The sequence below is a fragment of the Gorilla gorilla genome, chromosome 2 (assembly GCF_029281585.2).
Source record: "Gorilla gorilla gorilla isolate KB3781 chromosome 2, NHGRI_mGorGor1-v2.1_pri, whole genome shotgun sequence".
Lineage (NCBI taxonomy): Eukaryota > Metazoa > Chordata > Mammalia > Primates > Hominidae > Gorilla > Gorilla gorilla.
The window spans coordinates 51,818,571-51,844,047 of record NC_086017.1 but is presented as its reverse complement, the minus strand read 5'-3'; the positions used below and the strand labels follow the sequence as shown (position 1 = coordinate 51,844,047).

General features: G+C 41.0%; 1 protein-coding gene across 11 annotated transcripts in view; it reads left to right on the top strand.

Moving 5' to 3' along the window:
• The window catches only part of ULK4 (unc-51 like kinase 4), a 715,846-nt gene that overhangs the window by 18,878 nt on the left and 671,491 nt on the right, over positions 1-25,477 (top strand). For 9 of the 11 annotated variants that reach the window (XM_063703713.1, XM_055381348.2, XM_063703712.1 and 6 more), the window contains exons 3-7: positions 5,197-5,296; positions 7,455-7,594; positions 11,397-11,559; positions 23,572-23,673; positions 24,851-24,934. In XM_063703713.1, coding sequence (XP_063559783.1) covers positions 5,197-5,296; positions 7,455-7,594; positions 11,397-11,559; positions 23,572-23,673; positions 24,851-24,934 — 589 coding nt within the window. Of the gene's footprint in view, positions 1-5,196; positions 5,297-7,454; positions 7,595-11,396; positions 11,560-23,571; positions 23,674-24,850; positions 24,935-25,477 lie in introns of those variants that run through there. The other 2 variants (XM_055381352.2, XM_055381350.2) reach the window with 2 other exon arrangements.

Below are 25,477 nucleotides of genomic sequence, written 5' to 3'. Positions count from 1 at the left end.
GATTTTGGTGGTAATGCAGTTTTAGTAAAAGTCTAGCAACATCATCTAATAAAAATATAATGGGGGCCACAAATCTAATTTTGAATTTTTTAGTAGCCACATTGAAAAATGAAAAACAAATGGGTGAAATTAACTTTGGTAATATATTTCTTTCTTGCTTTCTTTTTTTTTTTTTTGAGACGGAGTCTCGCTCTGTCGCCCAGGCTGGAGTGCGGTGGCACGATCTTGGCTCACTGCAAGCTCCGCCTGCCGGGTTCACGCCATTCTGCTGCCTCAGCCTCCTGAGTAGCTGGGACTACAGGTGCCCACCACCATGCCCGGCTAATTTTTTGTATTTTTAGTAGAGATGGGGTTTCACCGTATTAGCCAGGATGGTCTCGATCTCCTGACCTCGTGATCCACCCGCCTCGGCCTCCCAAAGCGCTGGGATTACAGGCCTGAGCCACCGCGCCCAGCCTAACTTTGGTAATATATTTCTAAAGCCAGTATACACAATGTATGATCACTTCAACATATAATTGGTTAAAACTATTTATTTATTTATTTAATTTAATGAAATTAATTAATTTATTTTTTGAGATGGAGTTTCACTCTTGTTGCCCAGACTGGAGTGCAATGGCACCATCTTGGCTCACTGCAGCCTCACCTCCCGGGTTCAAGTGATTCTCCTGCCTCAGCCTCCTGAGTAGCTGGGGTTACAGGCATGCGCCTCCATGCCCAGCTAATTTTGTAGTTTTAGTAGAGATGGGGTTTCTCCATGTTGGTCAGGCTGGTTTTGAACTCCTGACCTCAGGTGATCCGCCCGCCTTGGCCTCCCAAAGTGCTGGCATTACAGGCGTGAACCACCACGCCCGGCCTATTTATTTATTTTTTTTGAGATGAAGTCTTAATCTGCCACCCAGGCTGGAGTGCAATGGTGTGATCTAGGCTCACTGCAACCTCTGCCTTCTGGGTTCAAGTGATTCTGCTGCCTCAGCCCCCTGAGTTCCTGGAATTTCAGGCATGCACCACCATGCCTGCCTAATTTTTGTATTTTTTGTAGAGATAGGGTTTCATCATGTTGGCCAGGCTGGTCTTAAACTTCTGACCTCAAGTCATACAACTGCCTTGGCCTCCCAAAGTGTTGGGTTTACAGGTGTGAGCCACTGCACCCGGCTGGTAAAAACTATTATTGAGATATTGTTTATTATTTTTTGGTATGAAGTCTTCAGAATACTGTGTGTATTTCACATCTGTAGCACATCCCAGTTCAGACAAGCCACTTTTCGAGTTCTGAGTAGCCCTGTGTGGCACATCGCTCCCACATTGAACACTGCAGGTCTGTGGAGTAACCGTGGATAGGTGGTTGAGGTGAAGGTGGAGGGCAGGACTTTGAGAGGCAGTTTGGCCCAGCATTTGGAAGAGTAGGCGTGGGGCGTATGTTGAATGATGAGGAGTGCTGGAAGGAATTGCTGGGGCCCAGATTCTGTTGGTGATTCTGTTGGAATTGCCATGCTCCCTTTATTTTTCATCAGGACCTCCCCCTTCCTGTGCCTGAATCAGTGGGAGTCCTTAAACATGGTCACCAGGTGGTCTTCCTTATTCTTTGGTGGCTTATTAATTTTACAGTTTCTTTCTCTTTTTTTTTTTTTTTTTTTTTTTTTTTTTGAGACAGAGTCTCACTGTGTCACTCAGGCTGGAGTGCAGTGATGTGATCACGGCTCACTGTGCCTTGACTTCCCGGGCTCAATGGATCCTCCTGCCGCAGCCTCCCTAGTAGCTGGGACCACAGGCATGTGCCACCATGCCTGGCTAATTTTTTAATTTTAGTTTTGTAGTTTCTTAAGTTGCTCCTTAAATTTTCTCTTGGTCGCTCTGCTTTTTGCTTTTTAACTCATCTGTCGTCTAAGTTATGTGGATCCATTTTCCTCTAATTGTGCTACGGTATGAGCCCACCTAGTTGTTCACAGAGTGTTTCATTTTTAAAATGGGGAGCTCTGTATATATGGGCTCATTTGTGTTAAGTGGTAGTAGAGTTTGGATGTGACTTTAAAAAAAAAGGTTTTTTTTTTCTTTTTTCAAGCTGGGCACAGTGACTCATGCCTGTAATCCCAGCACTTTGGGAGGCTGAGGTGGTAGGATCGTTTGAACTCAGGAGTTCAAGACCAACTTGGGCAACAAAGTGAGACCTTGTCTCTACAAAAAATCAAAAAAGTCAGCCGAACGTAGTGGTGCAAGCCTGTGGTCCCCACTGCTCTGAAGGCTGAGAGAGGAGGAGGATCCCTTGAGCCCAGTGGATGAAGGCTGCAGTGAGCCATGATTGTGCCACTGTGCTCCAGCCTGGGTATAGAGTGAGACCTTGTTTCAAAAAAAAAAAAAAAAAAGGTTAAGAACAGGATTGAAAGCACTTTGGTAGTTGTCAGCAATTTTGGATCTTGATGGTTTGCTAGTAATGCACACATTTTTGTGGTCTTATTTTTCATATTTAGTGGAATTTTAAAAGGCGAAAGCAAAACCTCCGAAACAACTTAGTGTTTTTTAACAGATAGGCTTTTGCATCTTTATCATTTGTTTTTTATGCACAAGTATTCTTATGATCCATAACAGAAATGTACATTTTTAAGATCAATGTGTTTATTGTAAAGATTCCTTTTGCAATAGGGTGAATTGATGACATTAGGATTCACTGAGGGTATCTTTATTTCATTTTTTATATTTATTGAATAGAAAGTAAGTGAGAATGTTTCTATTTTTATTTTTTCTGGAGGTGGGGTCTTGCTGTCTTGCCCGGGCTGGAGTGCAGTGGTGCAACACAGTTCACTGCAGCCTTGAACTCCTGGGCTCCAGCTATCCTCCTACCTCAATGTCCTGCGTAGCATCACAGGTATGCATAACCATGCCTGGCTAATTAAAAAATTTTTTTTTTTAGTGGAGATGAGGTCTTACTATATTGTCCAGGCTTGTGTTAAAACTGTTACTGAAACACCAGAGGTTTGGTCTAGGTCCTGCTGTTTTCCACTCAGAAAACCAATCACTGAGGTGACACGTATTGCCAGGGAAGAAGGCTTTAATCAGGTGCTGCAGCCAAGGAGGTGGGAGCTCAGTCTCAAATCCAATCTCCCTGACTGACTAAAATTAGGGGTTCATATAACAGGAAAGAAACGTAGCAATGTGTGGGAAAACAGACCTCTGGAGGTGAAAGGAAGCAGTCACGATGAATGAGGGGCCTGGTGCTTCGTGTCTGGATGTGGTGATCTGGTGAGGTTCAGATCTTTGATACTTTTTGAGAGGCTTGGGGGTCCTTTCCTGAGGAAGGAGCTCAAATAAAACAGGTGTAAGTTGCAAGCTTTAAGACTAGAAGTGTCAATTTCTATGTTTATTAAAAAAAAAAAAAAAAAACTATGGCACTGGTACCCAACTTTTTTTTGACACCAGGGACTGGTTTTGTGGAAGACAGTTTTTCCATGGGATGGGGATGGTTTTGGGATGAAATGTTCCACCTCAGATCATCAGGCATTAGATTCTCATAAGGAGTGCGCAGCCTAGATCCCTCCTATGCGCAGTTCACAGTAGGGTTTGTGCTTCTGTGAGAATCTAATGCCACTGGTGATCTGACAGGAGGCGAGCTCAAGCGGTAATGCTTGCTTGTTGACGGCTCACCTGCTGCTGTCTGGCCTGGTTCCTAACAGGCCATGGACCTGGAGTGGTCCATGGCCCAGGAGTTGGGGACCCCCCTGGCTCAAGTGATCCTCCTGCCTTGGCCTCCTAAAGTGTTGGGATTACAGGCATGAGCCACTGCCAGTGACCAGGAATATTTTTAAAAGTAGATTGTAGAATCCTTCTGAGAGTTCTTTTAAATATTATAAAAATAATACAAGTTCACTGTAGAAACTTGGACAATAGGGAAAAATGAATAGAAGAAAAAAAAGGATAATTGTCCTATCACCTACAGATAATCATTGCTTGACCAGGCACAGTGGCTCATGCCTGTACTCCCAGCACTTTGGGAGGCCAAGGCGGGTGGATCACTTGAGGTCAGGAGTTCAAGGCCAGCCTGGCCAACATGATGAAACCCCATCTCTACTAAAAATACAAAAATTAGCTGGGTGTGGTGGTGTGTACCTGTAATCCCAGCTACTTGGGAGGCTGAGGCAGGGAATTGCTTGAACCTGGGAGGCAGAGGGTGCAGTGAGCCGAGATTGCACCACTGTACTCCAGCCTGGGTGACAGAGCGAGACTCCTCCTCAAAAAAAAAAAAAAAAAAAAAAAGGTAATCATTGCTCATGTCTTGCTTTGTTTCCTTCTAGTTTTTGAGTTTGTTCTTTAATGGTTTAGTCGTGGTATAAGTTTGTTTCTTGCCCTTTTCAATTAACATAACACTCGTTCCTCTATGTTGTAAAATTAAGTATACATTTTAATGTTGACAATATTTTGTCAGTTGATAATACAACTTAGTGAACTATTGTGTTATTGAGTAGTTAGGTTATGTTTACTTAGCAGAAAATTTTTTCCCTTTAAAATTGTTTTTTTCTTTCTTGGCCATAAAAGTAGTGTGTCTTAGTGTAGCCAATAGAAAATGAGAGAAAAGTAGAATTAAAAAACGCCAGCAGTTTCACCAGTAACGGTAGCTATGTTGGTGAATATCCTCTGGTCGTTTTTCTATAAATAATTCTTTTGCAAATTTGTATTTACACAGACACACATAAGAGTATTACACAAGTTTAAAAAAATTTATTTATTTATTTATTGAGAGATGGAGTCTTGCTCTGTCACCCAGGCTGGAGTGCAGTGGCGCAGTCTCAGCACTCTGCAACTTCTGCCTCCTGAGTTCAAGCAATTCTCCTGCCTTAGTCTCCTGAGTAGCTCGAATTTCAGGCACGTGCCACCACGCCCAGCTAATTTTTATATTTTTAGTAGAGACAGGGTTTCACCATGTTGGTCAGGCTGCTTTTGTACTCCTGACCTCAAGTGATCCCAAAGTGCTGGGATTGTTACAGGTGTGAGCCATCTTGCACCGCCAGAAAAGTTTATTTTTAAGTTAATGTTTTTCTGTGTAACTAGCCCTCATAACCATGATTTCTAATGTCTGTATAGAATTCCACCAAATAAATGTCACCATTTTCTTATCCATTTACCAATTGTATATTTAGGTTTTTCTCAGTAGATGTAAGAGTTTTAGGAATTTCTTTTTAGAGTGATTGCTCTGTGTTTTTATAGGTCCGTCTCACCCATGAAATAAAACACAAGAATATTGTAACTTTTCATGAATGGTATGAAACAAGCAACCACCTCTGGCTAGTGGTGGAACTCTGCACAGGTAAGAAAGAGTATGTAAAAAGTGCTATGAATATAGTATTGAAAAAAAACATGCTGTTAAGTTTTGTTACTTTTGATGTTATTTACTATGTTAACTTGAAAATCTATTGCTCTGTGGATATTAGGGAAGGGTGAAGAGCAAAGACATTTGGGAAAAAGAAGAATTATGTAAATTCAATTCCGGGTTGGATTTACTTTCGTATATTATTACGTTATATACATAAAAATTTAGAAATGTTTTAAAGTGATGATTAATTTATCAAAAATGTTTTCCCAATAAATAAAAACAAACATTTTAAGTTGACTAGCTATTAATTAGCTAATAAATTTGTAAAGTATCTTTTTGTTTTTATGAAAAGCATACTGTACCTCATAAAATTTTAAGCAATGTGAAAAAGTACAAAGATGAACCAACAAATAATTAGAGATAACAAGTTATAGCTATTGCTTCATATAGCTTTCTAGGACCATATACAGGGAGAAAGGTGACTAAATACATATTATCTGGGCTTTCAGTTTGAAAATTTTTAACAGGGAAAAAATGTAATAACCACTGCTAAGTACTACTATTAACTATTAATAGGTATTACTGTTAGTGTACTTCTGTTTATACATTGAGTAACAATAAAGGATAATTGAATATTGATATAATTATTACTAGCTTTGTGCATCTAACTTATATTGACACTTAGAATTTATAAAAAAGAAGTAATTTGGATTAATAACTTATTTGATTTTATTTTTCTGAATCAATAGGACAGGATTATGGTTGATTACTTCCATGGATGTACACATGGACAAGAAGGTTATCAAGACACAATCCTAGAATTAGTTTTTTGCTTCAGCTGTTGTTTCTGATCTCTGACCAGATGTAATATCCTAACTGTAAAACATGCCTACGTTTGTAACTGCACGTCACCCACCAGAACAAAATAAAACCCCAAATACCTCTTCCCTTCGTCATAGTAATTCATATTCAACTTTTCGATGCCAGCAGAGACTTTACTTTTACTGAATTTGGCTGTTGTATTAATATTTAATTTTTGTAGGTATATAGTAGGTGTGTATATTAATATTTATGGGGTACATGAGATAGTTGGTACAGGCATGCAGTGTATAATAAGCACATCAGGGTAAATGGGGTATCCATTTCCTCAAGCATTTATCCTTTGTGTTACAATCCAATTATATTCTTTTAGTTATTTTAAAATGTACAGTTATTATTGACTTTAGCTACTTGTTGTACTATCAAATACTAGTTTTTATTCATTCTTACTATTTATTTGTACCCATTAACCATCCTCACTCCCCCACCACCTCCCCACTATCCTTCCCAACCTCTGGTAGCCATTCTTCTGTTCTCTATCTCCATGATTCCAATTGTTTTAATTTTCAGCTCCCACAAATGAGTGAGGACATGCGATGTTTGTCTTTCTGTGCCTGGCTTATTTCACTTAACATAATGACCTCCAGTTCCAACCGTGTTGTTGCAAATGACAAAATCTCTTTTTTATGGCTGAATAGTACTCCATTGTGTATATGTATCATATTTTCTTTATCCATTCATCTGTTGATGGATTGGCTGTTGTAATCTTGACCCTTTCAAAAAAAGTTTATTTCTGGCACTTAGATGGTAGAGAAGTAACTGGGACCTTGGAAGAATATAGCAATGGGATTCTCAGTGTGCCTGACTTTGGCCTTTTATTTCATCAATGGCACGTGCTAAGGGTTGTGATTATCTGTTAAGGAAAGGCATAGTCTTTTTTGCCATGCAGTACTTTGCAGAATGTGACCTGACTGCACAACAGTAAACGATACTATACTTTGCATAATGTGATTTAAGTGCACAGTTTTAGGGTATTTACCATTAGTATTTATAGCTGTTAGGGTTATTATCCTTTCATCTTACCTGCTTGCTTCTCACCATTCATCCATAGGGAGCAGGCACTTTCCTGAATCTGTCTCTGGTGCTTGGGCATAGACTTCTGTTGCAGTGCTTGGGCCACTGTATTTACTCACATGTGTGTTTCTTGACCAGGCTGTCAGCGTTTACTGTCTTGATCATTTTTAAATGTTTGTATCTGTCAGCATGGAACCTCTCAGGGGCACTCCGTGATGGTAGGGGGTTGAAATGGGTGATTTTAATCAACCTCTTGCAGGTGGTTCCTTAAAAACAGTTATTGCTCAAGATGAAAACCTCCCAGAAGATGTTGTGAGAGAATTTGGAATTGACCTGATTAGTGGATTACATCATCTTCATAAACTTGGCATTCTCTTTTGTGACATTTCTCCTAGGAAGGTAATTCATGAAAGTTTTTGATTTTCTAACTGCTTCTGTCTCAAATTAGAGTGCTATCTCAAAGATGTTGTTATTTTTAGATAAAATTTTGGTATAGAATATCTTGAAATTTTAGTTAATCTTTTTTTAAAATAAAAGGAGGCAGGGCACGGTGGCTCATGCCTGTAATCCTAGCACTTTGGGAGGCTGAGGCAGGCGGATCACTTGAGGTCAGGAGTTCGAGACCAGCCTGGCCAACATGATGAAACCCCATCTTTACTAAAAACATAAAAGGCTAGGCGCGGTGGCTCACGCCTATAATACCATCACATTGGGAGGCTGAGGCGGGCAGATCACGAGGTCAAGAGATGGAGACCATCCTAGCCAACATGGTGAAACCCCATCTCAACTGAAAAAAAAATACAAATTTATCTGGGCGTGGTGGTGCGCTCCTGTAGTCCCAACTATCTGAGATGCTGAGGCAGGAGAATTGCTTCAGCCTGGGAGGCAGAGGCTGCAGTGAGCTGAGTTCGTGCCACTGCACTCCAGCCTAGCAAGAGAGCAAGACTCCGTCTCAAAAAAAATAAATAAATAAAAATAAAATAAAAATAAAAATAAAAATAAAAACACAAAAAATAGCTGGGTATGGTTGTGAGCGCCTGTAATTCCATCTACTTGAGAGGCCGAGGCAGGGAGAATTGCTTGAATCCGGGAGGCAGAGGTTGCAGTGAGCTGATGCCACTGCACTCCAGCCTGGGTGACAGAGCGAGACTCCATGTCAAAAAAAAAAAAAAAAAAATTAATAAATTAAAGGAAATATATGGTACTGTATTTTAACTGCCTAAGTTGCTTTTTGAATGTGAAGTCTCCCTTTCAGAGCTCTTTGAGTAATTACTTAATGCACTAACCTATATTGTAAATGATGAACCCAATATGTCTATAAGGCCCTCTTAGCTCTTAAGTCATCGTACACATTTATGAACCATTATTTTAGTTTGATAGTGGCATTCTTGGCTATATGTGTATGATTCCTGATATTATGGATCAAATATTTTCTCTTTTGGTAAAATTAATTATCCATAACTAAATGTGCTTCAGTATAGTAGAGTCATGAAACCTACTTGGTTTCTGAGTTGCAATCAACACTAACACTTAGAAGCCATGTGAACCCGGACAAATTACCCTGCTTCTCTTTGCCTTAGTTTCTTTGTCACATGGAGATAGATTTTTCAAGATATTTGGTGAGGATTACCTATTATATTTAGGTTAAGTTTCTAGGATACTTTTTGGTTAGTGTGCTCACAGTGATGTCAGTTATTGTGTTTATAAGTACATACTCTGAGGAATTGTACATATTACTGGTCTGAGTTTTTACTTTTTCTTTAATATGTGCCAAGGAAAGAAAAAGCTGGATATTTCATTTAAGAATTTTATTTTTGCAGGCCATCTGTATGAGAATATAATTAAACCTAAAAAAGAAAACTCCATAAAATCCTGTATAATGAATTGTAGTTCTTGTTTGAAATTATCATGTATGTGCCTCAAGTCTGCAGCTACTCAACTGTCATTGTAGTGCCGAAAGCAGCTGTAGACAATTTGTAAATACCTGGATGTGGCTGTATTTCAGTAACTTCATTTATGGATATGGAAATGTGGATTTCATGTAATTCATTGTTACATGTCTAGAAATATTATTTTGATTTTTTTCTCAGCCATTTAGAAATATAAAAACCCCATTTAAAAAATTTTTTTATTTTATTATTATTTTTTTTGAGACACAGTTTCACTCTTTTGCCCAGGCTGGAGTGCAGTGGTGTGATCTCAACTCACTGCAAACTCAGCATGCCAGGTTCAAGCGATTCTCCTGCCTTAGCCTCCCAAGTAGCTGGGACTACAGGTGCGTGGCAAATTTTTGTATTTTTAGTAGAGACGGGGTTTTATCGTGTTGGCCAGGCTGGTCTCAAACTCCTGACCTCAGGTGATCCTACTGCCTTGGCTTCCCAAAGTGCTGGGATTACAGGCGTAAGCCACCATGCCTGGCCAAAAGCCACATTATTTTTTTTTTTATTAATTTTTTTTGTGTGGCAGTTTTCAGATACGGCTTAAAAAAAAAATCCAACACTCTTAGTTCATAGCTGTACAAGGCAGTGGCCAGGGTTTGTCCCAGAGGCTGTAGTTTGCTGATATCTATCCGGGAGTTGTTTAATGAGATTTATTATCAGCTGTTATGATCTGAAAAATTCAGGCTGCTTTGTAACCTAAACTTGTGTTCTAGAACAGGGGTTAGCAAAGGTTGGGCAGGATTCCTATTTTTGTGTATAAACTTTCACTGGAACACAGCCACAACCTTTGGTTTATGTAATGTCAGTGGCTACTGTTGTGCAACAACATAATTGAAGTATGAGATTCCATTGAAATGAAATGACATTGAAGTACAAAAGACTGTATGGCTCGTAAAGTCTAAAATATTTACTAGCTGGCTCTTTACCAACAACAAAAAAGTTTGCTGATCCCTGCCAGTGGTCCTCTGGACCAGCAGCATTAGGTTGACCTGGCACTTGGTAGAAATGGGCCCCATCCAGACCTGTTGAATCAGAAACTCTGGGGGTAGTGACTGGTAGTCTGTGCTTTAACAAGTCTTCCAGGGGATTCTGATGCTCACACAAGTTTAAAAGCCACTGTTGTAGACCAACAGACATCCTTAGTATGTATTTGTTACTAGAAGTTAAGAGTTAACTTCACATTGCCTTTATTTTATTTATTTTATTTTAATTTTATATTTTTGAGACAGGGTCTCGCTCTCATGCAGGCTGGAGTGCGGTGGCGCAACCTTGGCTCACTGCAACCTCTGCCTCCCAGGTTCAAGCGATTCTCGTGCCTCAGCCTCCTGAGTAGCTGGGATTACAGGTGCCTGCCACCATGCCCAGCTAATTTTTGTATTTTGAATAGAGATAAGGTTTCACCATGTTGGCCAGGCTGGTCTTGAACTCCTGGCCCTAGGTGATCTGCCTGCCTCAGCCTTCCAAAGTGCTGGGATTACAGGTGTGAGGCACTGCACTTGACCCTACATAGCCTTGAAAAACCACAAAGCCACCTGACCCATTGTACCTATGTAGAAATACTTTTAATACGGGAAATAATAAAAGTAACAGAACATTAGTTACTGGCATGTTTTCAACAATCCATAGATTCTAATCACAAATTATATTAGCAGACTTGAACACTTGTCACATGCCAGTGACTGTTACAAACCCTTTACTTGCATAACTTCGATTAATCCTTACAACAGTCTGAAGAGTTAGGTATTATTTTTCCCATTTTACAGGTGAAGAGATTGGGGATTAGAAAGGTTAAATAAATTCTTTAAGGTCAGACAGCAAGTAAATGGTGGACCTGGGTCTAAAATCCAGATCTCCAACTTTAATCTTAATGCTACATTATGCTTCCTCACTTGAATAAACAACACCTCAGGCAGTTGGGTTTTCAAATCCTGTTATAGCTGACACTGAGAGTTGGCAAGTGCAGATTGTTTTATTTTCATCATTGTTAATCTTTCCCCAAACCTGAAGTTTTCCACTATGGTTATTTGATGTGTTCATTATATACATCTGAGAATGAACAATTTAATTTTTTATTTGATTATTAAAAAGTTGGATTTATTTTTCTTTAGCTTTTAAAAAAATTATAAGCATTTATTTTTCTGAGTTCTGATAGAGAAAGAATAGCAATGCTGAAAAGTTCTTTAGTACAATTATAAGAGGTACTGATATATGTACAAATTAAGTTGATTTTTTTTCTGAAAACATTTATTTGATCTTCATAGATACTCTTGGAAGGGCCTGGCACACTGAAGTTTAGCAACTTTTGTTTGGCAAAAGTGGAAGGTGAAAATTTGGAAGAGTTCTTTGCTTTGGTGGCAGCAGAGGAAGGAGGAGGTGATAACGGGGAAAATGTCCTGAAGAAAAGCATGAAAAGTAGAGTCAAAGGTATGTGGACCTGGAAAGCTTAAAGATCATAACTCTAGTTGTGGACCATCCAAGTCCTGTGTTTAGGAGACAATGTCAGTCTTTTGTTTTGCCACTCAAATAAGATATTGAAAATGGTAATGACCAGCAGACATAGTCTGGGCATAGGAATGGCTTTGTCCATGGCCTAAAGTATTCAATGTGGATCTACTCTGTAAGGCCTGGGGAACCTTAACAAAACCTGTATTTCGTCCTCAACTTTATGTTTTACTGAGCACTCATTAGCACATAGGAGGGGAATGGTGCCTGGCACATCAGCAGCTCAATAGAAATTAGTTGAGTGAATGATATTCTGCAGTTGAAACATATTTCTTTTTTTTTTTTTATTTGAGTTCTAGGGTACATGTGCAGAACATACAGGTTTGTTACATAGGTATATACGTGCCATGGTGGTTTGCTGCACCCATCAACCTGTCATCTACATTAGGTATTCCTCCTAATGCTATCCCTCCTTTAGACCCCTACCCCCTGACAGGCCCCGGTGTGTGATGTTCCCCTCCCTGTGTCCATGTGTTCTCATTGTTCAACTCCCACTTATGAGTGAGAATATGTGGTGTTTGGTTTTCTGTTCTTGTGATAGTTTGCTGAGAATGATGGCGTCCAGCTTCATCCATGTCCCTGCAAAGGACATGAACTCATCCTTTTTTATGGCTGCATAGTATTCTATGGTGTATATGTGCCACATTTTCTTTATCCAGTCTATCATTGATGGGCATTTGGGTTGGTTCCACGTCTTTGCTATTGTGAATAGTGCCGCAATAAACATACGTGTGCATATGTCTTTATAGTAGAATGATTTATAATCCTTTGGGTGTATACCCAGTAATGGGATTGCTGGGTCAAGTGGTATTTCTGGTTCTAGATCCCTGAGGAATCGTCCTCTGCAATGGTTGAACCAATCTACATTCCCACCAGCAGTCCAAAAGCATTCTTATTTCTCCACAGCCTCACCAGCATTTTTGTTTCTTGACTTTTTAATAATTGCCATTCTGACTGGTGTGAGACGGTATCTCATTGTGGTTTTGATTTGCATTTCTCTAATGATCAGTGATGGTGAGCTTTTTTTCATATGTTTGTTGGCCGCATAAATGTCTTATTTTGAGAAGTGTCTGTTCATATCCTTTGCCCACTTTTTGATGGGGTTGTTTGCTTTTTTCTTGTAAATTTGTTTAAATTTCTTGTAGATTCTGGATATTAGAACTTTGTCAGATGGGTAGATTGCAAAAATTTTCTCCCATTCTATAAGTTGTCTGTTCATTCTGATGCTAGTTTATTTTGCTGTGCAGAAGCTCTTTAGTTTAATTAGATACCATTTGTCAATTTTGGCTTTTGCTGCCATTACTTTTGGTGTTTTAGTCATGAAGTATTTGCCCATGCCTATATCCTGAATGGTATTGCCTAGGTTTTCTTCTAGAGTTTTTATGGTTTTAAGTCTTACATTTAAGTCTTTAAACCATCTTGAATTAATTTTTGTATAAGGTATAAGGAAGGGGTCCAGTTTCATTTTTCTGCATATGGCTAGCCAGTTTTCCCAACACAATAGGATTTCCTATTAAATAGGAAATCCTTTCCCCATTGCTTGTTTTTGTCAGGTTTGTCAAAGATCAGATGGTTGTAGATCTCTATTCTGAGGTCTGTGTGCTGTTCCATTGATCTATATATCTGTTTTTGTACCAGTACCATACTGTTTTGGTTACTGTGGCCTTGTAGTATAGTTTGAGGTTAGGTAGTGTGATGCCTCCAGCTTTGTTCTTTTGGCTTAGGATAGTCTTGGCTATGCGGGCTCTTTTTTGGTTCCATATGAAATTTAAAGTAGTTTTTTCCAATTCTGTGAAGAAAGTCAATGGTAGCTTGATGGGGATAGCTCTGAATCTATAAATTACTTTGGGCAATATGGCCATTTTCATGATTTTGATTCTTCCTATCCATGAGGATAGAATTTTTTTCCATTTGTTTGTGTCCTCTCTTATTTCTTTGAGCAGAGGTTTGTAGTCTCCTTGAAGAGGTCCTTCACATCCCTTGTAAGCTGGATTCCTAGGTATTTTATTCTCTTTGAAGCAATTGTGAATGGGAGTTCACTCATAATTTGGCTCTCTGTTTGTTATTGGTGTATAGGAATGCTTGTGATTTTCGCACATTGATGTTGTATCCTGAGACTTTGCTGAAGTTGCTTATCAGCTTTAGGAGATTTTGGGCTGAGACGATGGGGTTTTCTAAATATACAATCATGTCATCTGCAGAGACAATTTGACTTCCTCTCTACCTATTTGAATACCCTTTATTTCTTTCTCTTGCCTGATTGCCCTGGCCAGAACTTCCAATACTATGTTGAATAGGAATGGTGAGAGAGGTTATCCTTGTCTTGTGCCGGATTTCAAAGAGAATGCTTTCCGTTTTTGTCCATTCCGTGTGCTATTGGCTGTGGGTTTGTCATAAATAGCTCTTATTATTTTGAGATACGTTCCATCAATACCAAGTTTATTGAGAGTTTTTAGCATGAAGCGGTGTTGAATTTTGTTGAAGGCCTTTTCTGCATCTATTGAGATAATCATGTGGTTTTTTGTCATTGGTTTTGGATTACGTTTATTGATTTGTTTATGTTGAACCAGCCTTGCATCCCAGGGATGAAGCTGACTTGATCATGATGGATAAACTTTTGGATGTGCTGCTGGATTCAGTTTGCCAGTATTTTATTCAGGATTTTCACATCGATGTTTATCGGGGATATTGGCCTGAAATTTTTTTTTTTTTTTTAATATCTCTGCCAGGCTTTGGTATCAGGATGATGCTGGCCTCGTAAGATGAGTTAGTAAGCAGCAGTCCCTCTTTTTCTATTGTTTGGAATAGTTTCAGAAGGGATGTTATCAGCCCCTCTTTGTACCTCCGGTAGAATTCGGCTGTGAATCTTTCTGGTCCTGGACATTTTTTGATTGGTAGGCTATTAATTACTGCCTCAATTTCAGAACTTGTTACTGGTCTATTCAGGGATTTGACTTCTTCCTGGTTTAGACTTGGGAGCATGTATATGTCCAGGAATTTATCCATTTCTTCTAGATTTTCTTGTTATTTGTGTAGAGGTGTTTATAGTATTCTCTGATGGTTCCTTTGTATTTCTGTGGGATCAGTGGTAATATCTCCTTTATCATTTTTTATTCTTTTCTTTGTTAGTCTTGCTAGTGGTCTATTTTGTTGATCATTTAAAAAAAAAACAGCTCCTAGATTCATTGATTTTTTTTTTTTGAAGGATTTTTCGTGTCTGTATCTCCTTCATTTCTGCTCTGAAATTAGTTATTTCTTGTCTTCTGCTAGTTTTTGAATTTGTTTGCTCTTCTCTTGTTCTTTTAATTGTGATGTTAGGGTGTCAATTTTAGATCTTTCCTACTTTCTCTTGTGGGCATTTAGTGCTGTAAATTTCCCTCTACACACTGCTTTAGCAGTGTCCCAGAGATTCTGGTACATTGTGTCTTTGTTCTCATTGGTTTCAAAGAACTTCTTTATTTCTGCCTTCATTTTGTTATTTACCCAGTAGTCATTCAGGAGCAGGTTGTTCAGTTTCCATGTAGTTGTGTGGTTTTTGAGTAAGTCTCTTAATCCTGAGTTCTAATTTATTGCACTGTGGTCTGAGAGACTGTTACGATTTCCATTCTTTTGCATTTGCTGAGGAGTGTTTTACTTCCAATTATGTGGTCGATTTTAGAATAAGTGTGATGTGGTGCTGAGAAGAATGTATATTCTGTTGATTTGGGGTGGAGAGTTCTGTAGATGTCTATTAGGTCTGCTTGGTCCAGAGCTGAGTTCAGGTCTGAATATCCTTGTAATTTTCTGTCTCATTGATCTGTCTAATATTGACAGTGGGGTGTTAAAGTCTCCCACTATTATTGTGTGGGAGTCTATGTCTCTTTGTAGATCTCTAAGAACTTGCTTTATGAATCTGAATACTCCTGTATTGGGTGCATATATATTTAGGATAGTCAGCTCTTCTTGTTGCATTGATCCCTTTACCATTATGTAATGGCCTTCTTTGTTTCTTTTGATTTTGTGTGTTTAAAGTCTGTTTTATCAGAGATCAGGATTGCAACCCCTGCTTTTTTTTTTTTTTTTTTGCTTTCCATTTGTGTGGTAAATATTCCTCCATCCCTGTATTTTGAGCTTATGTGTGTCTCTGCACGTGAGATGGGTCTCCTGAATACAGCACAATGATGGGTCTTAACTCTTCATTCAATTTGTCAGTCTATGTCTTTTTAATTGGGGCATTCAGCTTGTTTACCATTAAGGTTAATATTGTTATGTGTGAATTTGATCCTGTCATTATGATGTTAGCTGGTTATTTTGCCCGTTAGTTGGTGCAGTTTCTTCACAGTGTTGATGGTCTTTACAATTTGGTATGTTTTTGCAGTGGCTGGTACCGGTTTTTCCTTTCCATGTTTAGTGCTTCCTTCAGGAGCTCTTGTAAGGCAGGCCTGGTTGTGAGAAGATCTCTCAGCATTTGTTTTTCTGTAAAGGATTTAATTTCTCCTTCGCTTATGAAGCTTAGTTTGTCTGGATATGAAATTCTGGGTTGAAAATTCTTTTCTTTAAGAATGTTGAATATTGGCCCCCACTCTTTTCTGGCTTATAGAGTTTTTGCAGAGAGATCCACTGTTAGTCTGATGGGCTTCCCTTTGCGGGTAACCCAACCTTTCTCTCTGGCTGCCCTTAACATTTTTTCCTTCATTTTAACCTTGGTGAATCTGACAATTATGTGTCTTGGGGTTGCTCTTCTCGAGGAGTAGATTTGTGATGTTCTCTTGTATTTCCTGAATTTGAATGTTGGCCTGTCTTGCTAGGTTGGGGAAGTTCTCCTGGATAATATCCTGAAGTGTGTTTTCCAACTTGGTTCCATTCTCTCCATTACTTTCAGGTACATCAGTCAAACGTAGATTTGGTCTTTGACAGTTCCATATTTCTTGGAGGCTTTGTTTGTTCCTTTTCATTCTTTTTTTCTCTAACCTTGTCTTTTCGCTTTATTTCATTAAGTTGATCTTCAATTTCTGATATCCTTTCTTCCACTTGATCTATTTGGCTATTGATACTTGTGTGTGCTTCATGAAGTTCTCGTGCTGTGTTTTTCAGCTCCATCAGGTCATTTATGTTCTTCTCTAAACTGGTTATTCTCGTTAGCAGTTCCTCTAACCTTTTTTCAAGGTTCTTAGCTTCCTTGCATTGGGTTAGAACATGCTTCTTTAGCTCGGAGGAGGTTGTTGTTACCCACCCTCTGTAGCCTACTTCTGTCAATTTGGCAAACTCGTTCTCCATCCAGTTTTGTTCCTTTGCTGGCGAGGAGTTGTGATCCTTTGGAGGAGAAGAGGCGTTCTGGTTTTTGGAATTTTCAGCCTTTTTGTGCTGGTTTCTCTCCATCTTTGTGGATTTATCTACCTTTTGTGTTTGATGTTGGTGACCTTCGGATGGGGTCTCTGAGTGGATGTCCTTTTTGTTGATATTGATGCTATTCTTTTCTGTTTGTTAGTTTTCCTTCTAACAGGCCCCTCTGCTTCAGGTCTGCTGGAGTTTGCTGGAGGTGCACTCCAGACCCTGTTTGCCTGGATATCACCAGCAGAGGCTGCAGAACAGCCCATATTGCTGCCTATTCCTTCCTCTGGAAGCTTCGTCCTGGAGGGGCACCTGCCAGATACCAGCCGGAGCTTTCCTGTATGAGGTGTCTGCTGGCCCCTACTGGGAAGTGTCTCCCAATCAGGAGACACAGGGGTCAGGGACCCACTTGAGGAGGTAGTCTGACCTTTAGCAGAGCTTGAATGCTGTGCTGGGAGATCTGTTGCTCTCTTCAGAGCCATCAGGCAGGGATGTTTAAGTCTGCTGAATCTTCTCCCACAGCCACCCCTTCTCCCAGGTGCTCTGTCCCAGGGAGATGGGGGTTTTATATATAAGCCCCTGACTGGGGCTGCTGCCTTTTTTTTTCAGAGATGCTGCAGTGGGCTCCAGCCAGTTCGCTCTTCCATGTGGCTTTGTTTATGCTGTGAGGGTAAAACCGCCTACTGAAGCCTCAGCAATGGTGGATGCCCCTCCCCACACCAAGCTCGAGCGTCCCAGGTCAACTTCAGACTGCTGTGCTGACAGCGAGAATTTCAAGCCAGTGGATCTTAGCTTGCTGGGCTCCGTGGGGGTGGGACCCGCTGAGCCTGACCGTGTGGCTCCCTGGCTTTGGCTCCCTGGCTTTGGCCCCATTTCCAGGGCAGTGAACAGTCCTGTCTCTCTGGCCTTCCAGATGCCACTGGGGTATGAAAAAAAACTCCTGCACCTAGCTTGGTGTCTGCCCCAACGGCCACCCAGTTTTGTGCTTGAAACCCAGTCCCCTGGTGGCGTAGGCACGGAATCTCCTAGTCTGTGGGTTGCAAAGACTGTGGGAAAAATGCAGTATGTGTGCCGGAGTGCACCGTTCCTCACGGTACAGTCCATCATGGCTTCGCTTGGCTAGAAGAGGGAGTTCCCTGACCCCTAGCGCTTCCCGGGTGAGGCGACACCCCACCTTGCTTCTGCCTGCCCTCTGTGGGCTGCACCCACTGTCCAACCAGTCCCAGTGAGATGAACCTGGTACCTCAGTTGGTAATGCGTAAGTCACCTGCCTTCTGCATTGATCTCACTGAGAGCTGCAGACTGGAGCTGTTCCTATTCGGCCATCTTGCCAGCATCTCCAAAGCAAATTTCTAGGGTGTATTCTTGGTATGTGAGGTGGGGCCGGGGGTGTTAAAATTGCTATACTTGAGGGGAGAGTATGAAGTGATGTTTCTTATACCTTTTGGGGGAAGTGGTAAAGATGTTTTCTCCTCACATTCCATGTTCAGGTACTTGAGAGTTTGGGCCATTGAAGCTCTGTGATACTCATCATGCTGTCAGCTGAGTTTGGTGGCAGTTGTAGGAAAGGGCACTATGCGAGAGGGTGGCAGGCATCCTTGGACTTGGTAGTCATGTGGCCCAGGGATGAGGGAAGAGGATGGAGAGCAGCAGGTTAATCATAGGCCCCATAAATAGGACTAAAGGAAATTAAACTTTCAGGGCCCGGCTTGTATATGGTAAGATTTCATGCCCAAGAAGAAGGCTTTTAATGTCCTCAAATTGCGTTCCATAGAATTATCAGTATTCTTTGAAAATGACTGTTGTGGTCTATGTTAGTAGGATATGAAGTTCTGAATTATTGTGTATAATTTTATAGAAAACAAGGTCAATGGTATATTTCAGTATAAATGCATATTTAGTAAGGGGAAGAGAGCTAGCTGTGTTGTGGAAAAATAGGTCAGACATTCTAGCAGTGATGCTTACCTCTGAACTTAATCTAAGAACAGTCTCTATGACAGGGCAGGTTAGTCTGTTTGGCCAAGGGTAGAGGACGCTTTCGTAACCAGCAGGGCAGAATCAGCCCTGACCTTTGGGGATCATGTACTTCATAGGTGGTTAACTTTTACATCCCTGTGGCATTAAGATAAAAATAGAGTGTAAAACCACTTCTGTTTTCCTGGAGACTTTGAGAATTCACTGTCTAAGTGTGGCGATGAGCAAGGCACATGAAAAAAATCACCCTACCTTTTGACATATTTGACTAGTTGGGTACTGAGGTGGGGTTGATGATTGGTCAGTGGTGGTATACAGCCATAAAGAATCTGTTAACATTGATGCTGATTTTAGGGCAAAAATTTTGGTTAGGCTGCATAAAAATAATATCGAAAAGAGCTTCTAATAAGGACATCTGGATTCTGGTTCTGCCTTTGCTTCTTTGTAACCTTCAGAGTAGTGTCACATAGCTGTTAGGAGTTTTAATTTCCTGTGTAAAGATAGGGGTTGGCTGGATCATAGTTCCCAAATTCAGGGACAGAAAAGTTATATAAATCAATAATGTGGCCTAGTGTAAGAGGGATTAATGGGGGTTATGTCAAACTATGCTCAGTTTTGGCCCAGTGTTGTTGATTGATTTAGAGAAATTAGAAATCTGGGCTGATTTATGAAAAGAGTTTCAAATTTAGAATCCCCTACCTACAGGTTAGGGTTCAGGTTCCACGGTCTGGTCCCTGATTGCCTCTCTGTTCTTGTGGCCAGAAGATTGTGCTTCACTGTCCTTCAATTGCAGGTACAACTGACCAAGGCCTCCAACTACTTGAAGAAATTCATCAGTGCTTTTGCTCTGAGGCCATGCTTCTCATGACTGCACCCAGCTAATGACTGAGCTTGGAGGGGACGCTAAGGCAGGCCTGTTCCTGGGAGACACTCTGGTGGCTGACATTGGTTCAGGGATTCTTTTTTGTTTGTTTTGAGATGAACTTTTGCTCTGTTGCCCAGGCTGGAGTGCAGTGGCGTGATCTCAGCTCACTGCAACCTCTGTCTCTGGGTTCAAGCAATTCTCTGGTCTCAGTCTCCCAAGTAGCTGGGATTACAGGCGCACACCACCATGCCCAGCTAATTTTTGTATTTTTAGTAGAGATAGGGTTTCACCATGTTGGCCAGGCTGGTCTTGAACTCCTGACCTCAAATGATCTGCCCACCTCAGCCTCCCAAAGTGTTGGGATTACAGACATGAGCCACTGTGCCCAGCCTGGTTCAGGGATTCTTATTTTTTTTATTATTTATTTATTTATTTTTTTGAGACGGAGTCTCGCTCTTGTTGCTCAGGGTGGAGTGCAATGGTGTGATCTCGGCTCAATGCAACTTCTGCCTCCCAGGTTCAAACGATTCTCCTGCCTCCCGAGTAGCTGGGCTTACAGGTGCCTGCCACCATGCCTGACTAATTTTTTTGTATTTTTAATAGAGACAGGGTTTCACTATGTTGGCCAGGCTAGTCTCGAACTCCTGACCTTGGGTGATTTGCCCACCTCGGCCTCCCAAAGTGCTGGCATTACAAGTGTGAGGCACCGCACCTGGCCTGGTTCAGGGATTCTTGATGACCCTGAAGAACCTTTCTTAAGACTGCATGGCATCTATCTAAGGATGCTTTCATCTAATCTTCTTTCCCTTTCTCTTTGCATGGAGTCCATCGTACATTGCAATCTGAGCAGATTTCCCCATTTTTTTTCTCATAGACGCTTCCTGTAATAAAATCCTTGTGTGGATAATCCTGTCGTGGTGTCTGCTTCTTGGGGGACCCAGACTAACACCTCATCTCTCCCCTCACCCCCCACCTTGCCACCCCCCTCACCCCTTAACCCCACCTTTGGCTTTGTGTTCCAGCAACACCCTGTCTTCACGATTTCCTGCACGTGTTGTGTAGCTGCTCACACCCATGCCCTTACTCTTCTGGTTCTTGTTTCTTTCTCTTTCCTTCCATACTCTCCCCTCCCTTCCCTTTCCTTCATCTTGCAGTGGCATGATCATATCTCATTGTAACCTTGAGCTCCTGGACTGAAGCGATTCCCCCACCTCAGTCTCCTGAGTAGCTAGGACTGCAGGTGTATACCACCATGCCTGGCAAAGTTTTAAATTTTTTTGTAAACTGGGTTTTGCTGTGCTGTCCAGGCTGGTGTCGAACTCCAGGCCTCAAGTGATCCTCCTGCCTTGGCCTTCCAAGTAGCTAGGAGTACAGGCTTGTGCCACCACACCTAACCCTTTCTTATTTTATTTTTTCAGCTTTCTTATTTTATTTTTAACTATCTTATTTTATTTGCGATGGAGTCTTGCTCTGTTGCCTAGGCTGGAGTGCAGTGGTGTGATCTTGGCTCACTGCAAGCTCCGCCTCCTGGGTTCATGCCATTCTCCTGCCTCAGCCTCCGGAGTAGCTGGGATTACAGGCATGCACTACCATGCCCAGCTAATTTTCTATTTTTAGTAGAGATGGGGTTTCTCCATGTTGGTCAGGCTGGTCTCGAAGTCCTGACCTCAGGTTATCCGCCTGCCTCTGCCTCCCAAAATGCTGGGATTACAGGTGTGAGCCACCGCACCTGGCCGGCTCCAGCTTTGTTGAGAAAGACTTCCTTACCTCTTTGTCTGGATAGCAGGATTTTATCAGACTGAATACTGAAGTGTTTTCTTTTAAAACTTTCATAATATTTTTTGCATAAACCATTTAACTTACCATGTAATAATATACTGTTTTGTGTATTTGTTTTCTACCCATTTGAGTGTGAACCCAGAGACTTTAATTCCATTGTTTATTAGTGCATTTATTTGTTAATTCCACATTTATTTATTTATTTATTTAGAGACGGAGTCTCGCTCTGTTGTCCAGGCTGGAGTGCAGTGGTGCCATCTCGGCTCACTGCAAGCTCCGCCTCCTGGGTTCATGCCATTCTCCTGCCTCAGCCTCCCGAGTAGCTGGGACTACAGGCGCCTGCCACCACGCCTGGCAAATTTTTTGTATTCTTTTTTAGTAGAGACGGGGTTTTACCATGTTAGCCAGGCTGGTCTCGATCTCCTGACCTCGTGATCTGCTCGCCTCGGCCTCCCAAAATGCTGGGATTATAGGTGTGAGCCACCGTGCCCGGCCCTCATTTATTTATTTTTTGAGACAGAGTCTTGCTTTGTTACACAGGCTGGAGAGCAGTGGCGTGATCTTGGTTCACTGCAGCCTTCGCCCACTAGGTTCAAGTTATTCTCATGCCTCAGCCTCCTGTGTAGCCAGGATTACAGGTGCCCTCCACCATGCCCAGCTAATTTTTGTGTTTTTGGTAGAGATGGGGTTTCACCAGGTTGGCCAGGCTGGTCTTGAATTCCTGGCCTCCAGTGATCTGCCTGCCTCAGCCTCCCAAAGTGCTGGGATTACAAGTGTGAGCCTGGTCCACATTTATTTCTTAATTTGACTAGTTTAGGCAAGTTCTAGGTACTGGAAGTAAGGATGGGAAGACAAACATTCATATTCAACAAATATTAATGAAACATCTATTAAGTGTTGGACAGAGTGCAAGGGCGTTCCATGGGCGTTATTTGTCTTTGTTTCCTCAGCAGCTGGTGCAGGCAAATAAACCTTCCATCGATGTGTACAAAATGTGATAGCATAGCAAAAATGCTCCATGGGAGAAATTTACAGTCACGCATCAGGGCACACAAAGCTGCTGATCTCGCTGTAATGGGCTCTGGAGATAGGATTTGCTGGAAGGCTTACCTCAGTGGAATTTTGTTTCCAAATCATTGGAGATTACTTTCTTCCTGGAGAAAAGATTCTCATTGGGAGGCGGGAGTTAGATGGAATGCAGAGAGTGTGCACCAGGGAGAGACAAGGACCCTGGGTCTTGGCAGGTGCTCTGCAACTGCCTAGCTGCGTGATTTACTGGAGGTTAAGTATCCCTCTAAAGCTTCCATTTCTCTTGTCAGTGAATAAGGGAACTTTCTGGCTCTAAAATATGGGATTTCTATGTAATATTAAACTTTGTATAAAGTATATGGGGCACACAGTGGTGCTTTTCACTAAATATTTCCTATTCTCCTGGATAGATGGTAGGATTGCATCCTCTCCCTGGTCAAAGCCAACTAAGTGTGAGCGGAAGTGATGTGAGTAACTTTGAGATGGGAATTTTAGGAGCCAATGTTCAGTTAGCTACATTCTTTCTCCCTGCCTCCAAGTGAGGAAGCATGAGTGGAGTTGGAGCCTCTATCAGCCTGGGTCTTTGAGTGACTATGAGGATCAGAGCTTCTTGGTAGATTTGTTATGGACATGTTTAGTGATAGATAAACCTTTGCTGTTAAGCCAGTGGGATGTTGGGGTTGTTATGTTGAAGGTTTAACTTAAACTATTCTAATTGAAATTTAAAAGAAGAATGTAGCTGAATGTGCCATACCTCTCAGGTAGATTTTAAACACTTTTTTACATTCACACACATCCTTTGCAAAATGTAACCTTAAAATTAGAAAACATTTAAAAATGTGAAATGCACATGAAGTTTTATTCATGCGCATGTTTTTCTCCTGCCCTTTTTCATCTCATCAGATCTTTCCTAGGTGGGTTCGTGTTGGCAGCAATACAAATGCCTAACCGAGCTGTTCTTCATACTTTGCTTTTAGGATCTCCTGTATATACAGCACCAGAAGTTGTGAGGGGTGCTGACTTTTCCATCTCCAGTGACCTCTGGTCTTTGGGCTGTCTGCTTTATGAAATGTTTTCAGGTAATTGTTTCCTGAATAGGTATAAAATCAGAGCTGGAATAAAAACCAGGTTAAGTCTGTAGTTTGCAGATGTTTTACCTATAAGATGTGAAAAACCTAGATTTTTTTTTATTTTGAGACAGAGTCTCGTACTGTCACCCAGTCTGGAGTGCAGTGGCACAATCTCGGCTCACTACAACCTCTGCCTCCTGAGCTCAAGCCATTCTTGTGTCTCAGCTTCCCGAGTAGCTGGGCTTACAGGTGCCCACCACCATGCCTGGCAGTTTTTTGTATTTTTAGTAGAGAGCGGGTCTCAGCATGTTGGCCAGGCTGGTCTTGAATGCCTGACCTCAAGTGATCTGCCTGCTTAGGCCTCCCAAAGCTCTGGGATTATAGGCATGAGCCACTGTGCCTGGCCAAAAAAACTGTGACCTTATTAAATTTTTATGTATACTGATTTTGGCTGAGTTGCTTGGTATCTAGGCATATGCAGATTCCTAGAAAGTTCTTGATAAATAGGTAATTTTTCATGATAATCTGGAATGCTGAAATGTGCCTAACTCAAAAATTGTGATTATTAGAAATTTTTGTAAAGATGCCTTGCAATTGTGTATTATTCAGATGCGTTGAATGGCCCATGCACGACCCATTGGTTCATAGTAGTGGTCCATATGTGTGTTTGTGTATTTGTTAGGATGATAATACATTTTGAAGTAAGAGAAATATAAATTATATAGGCAGTGCCTCGTACATACTAGGCATTAAATAGCTATTGCTATATATTTTTTCTATAAGTTGTATAATCTTGAAATATCTGTAGTTGAGATTAGAATTATTGGTGATAGCAAGGCTAGGTGTGGTGGCCCACGCCTGTAATCCCAACACTTTGGGAGATCGAGGCGGGCGGATCACAAGGTCAGGAGATTGAGACCATCCTGGCTAACACGGTGAAACCACATCTCTACTAAAAATACAAAAAAATTAGCTGGGCGTGGCAGCGTGCGCCTGTAGTCCCAGCTGCTGGGGAGGCTGAGGCAGGAGAGTGGCCTGAACCCAGGAGGCGGAGTGTGCAGTGAGCCGAGATTGCGCCACTGCACTCCAGCCTGGGTGACAGAGCAAGACTCCATCTCAAAAAAAAAAAAAGAATTATTGGTGATAGCAGACTTCTTTGATTTTGCAAGTTTTCATGTGATTTCAGGAAAACCTCCATTCTTCTCAGAAAGTATTTCAGAATTAACTGAAAAGATCTTATGTGAAGATCCTTTGCCACCTATTCCGAAAGGTAAGATTTCTTATGATAAATGGAATTAATTTACATTTTACACTGATTAAAGGTGTACCTTTATCTAACGTTTGCTTTTATTGATTCATAACTCCCCAAAGTTATCTTTTATAAATGATCCCAAGTTGATATTTTTAGATATGTTAGTATTTCTTTTGCCATTTTTTAAAGATGCTGAAACAGAAAACAAAGTACTAATAGATTTCCCTCATTTAAAAACTATTTTGTGCATCTGTATCATAAAAAGTATGGCTTAAAGACTCAAAAAACTTAAACCCTTATGTGACATTGCTTTTTGTATGTACCATTTACTTACTTTGTAGTCGTATCCCATGTGGTTATTTCTATCTCCTGTTGGAACAAATTCACCATTTCCTTATCTTGATGAATCAGAATGCTACCCTTATAAGTTTTAAAAATCTTTATTTATTTATTTTTGAGACAGAGTCTTGCTCTGTTGCCCAGGCTGGAGTGCAGTGGCGTGATCTCGGCTCACTGCAACCTCCGCCTCCCAGGTTCAAGCAGTTCTCCTGCCTCAGCCTC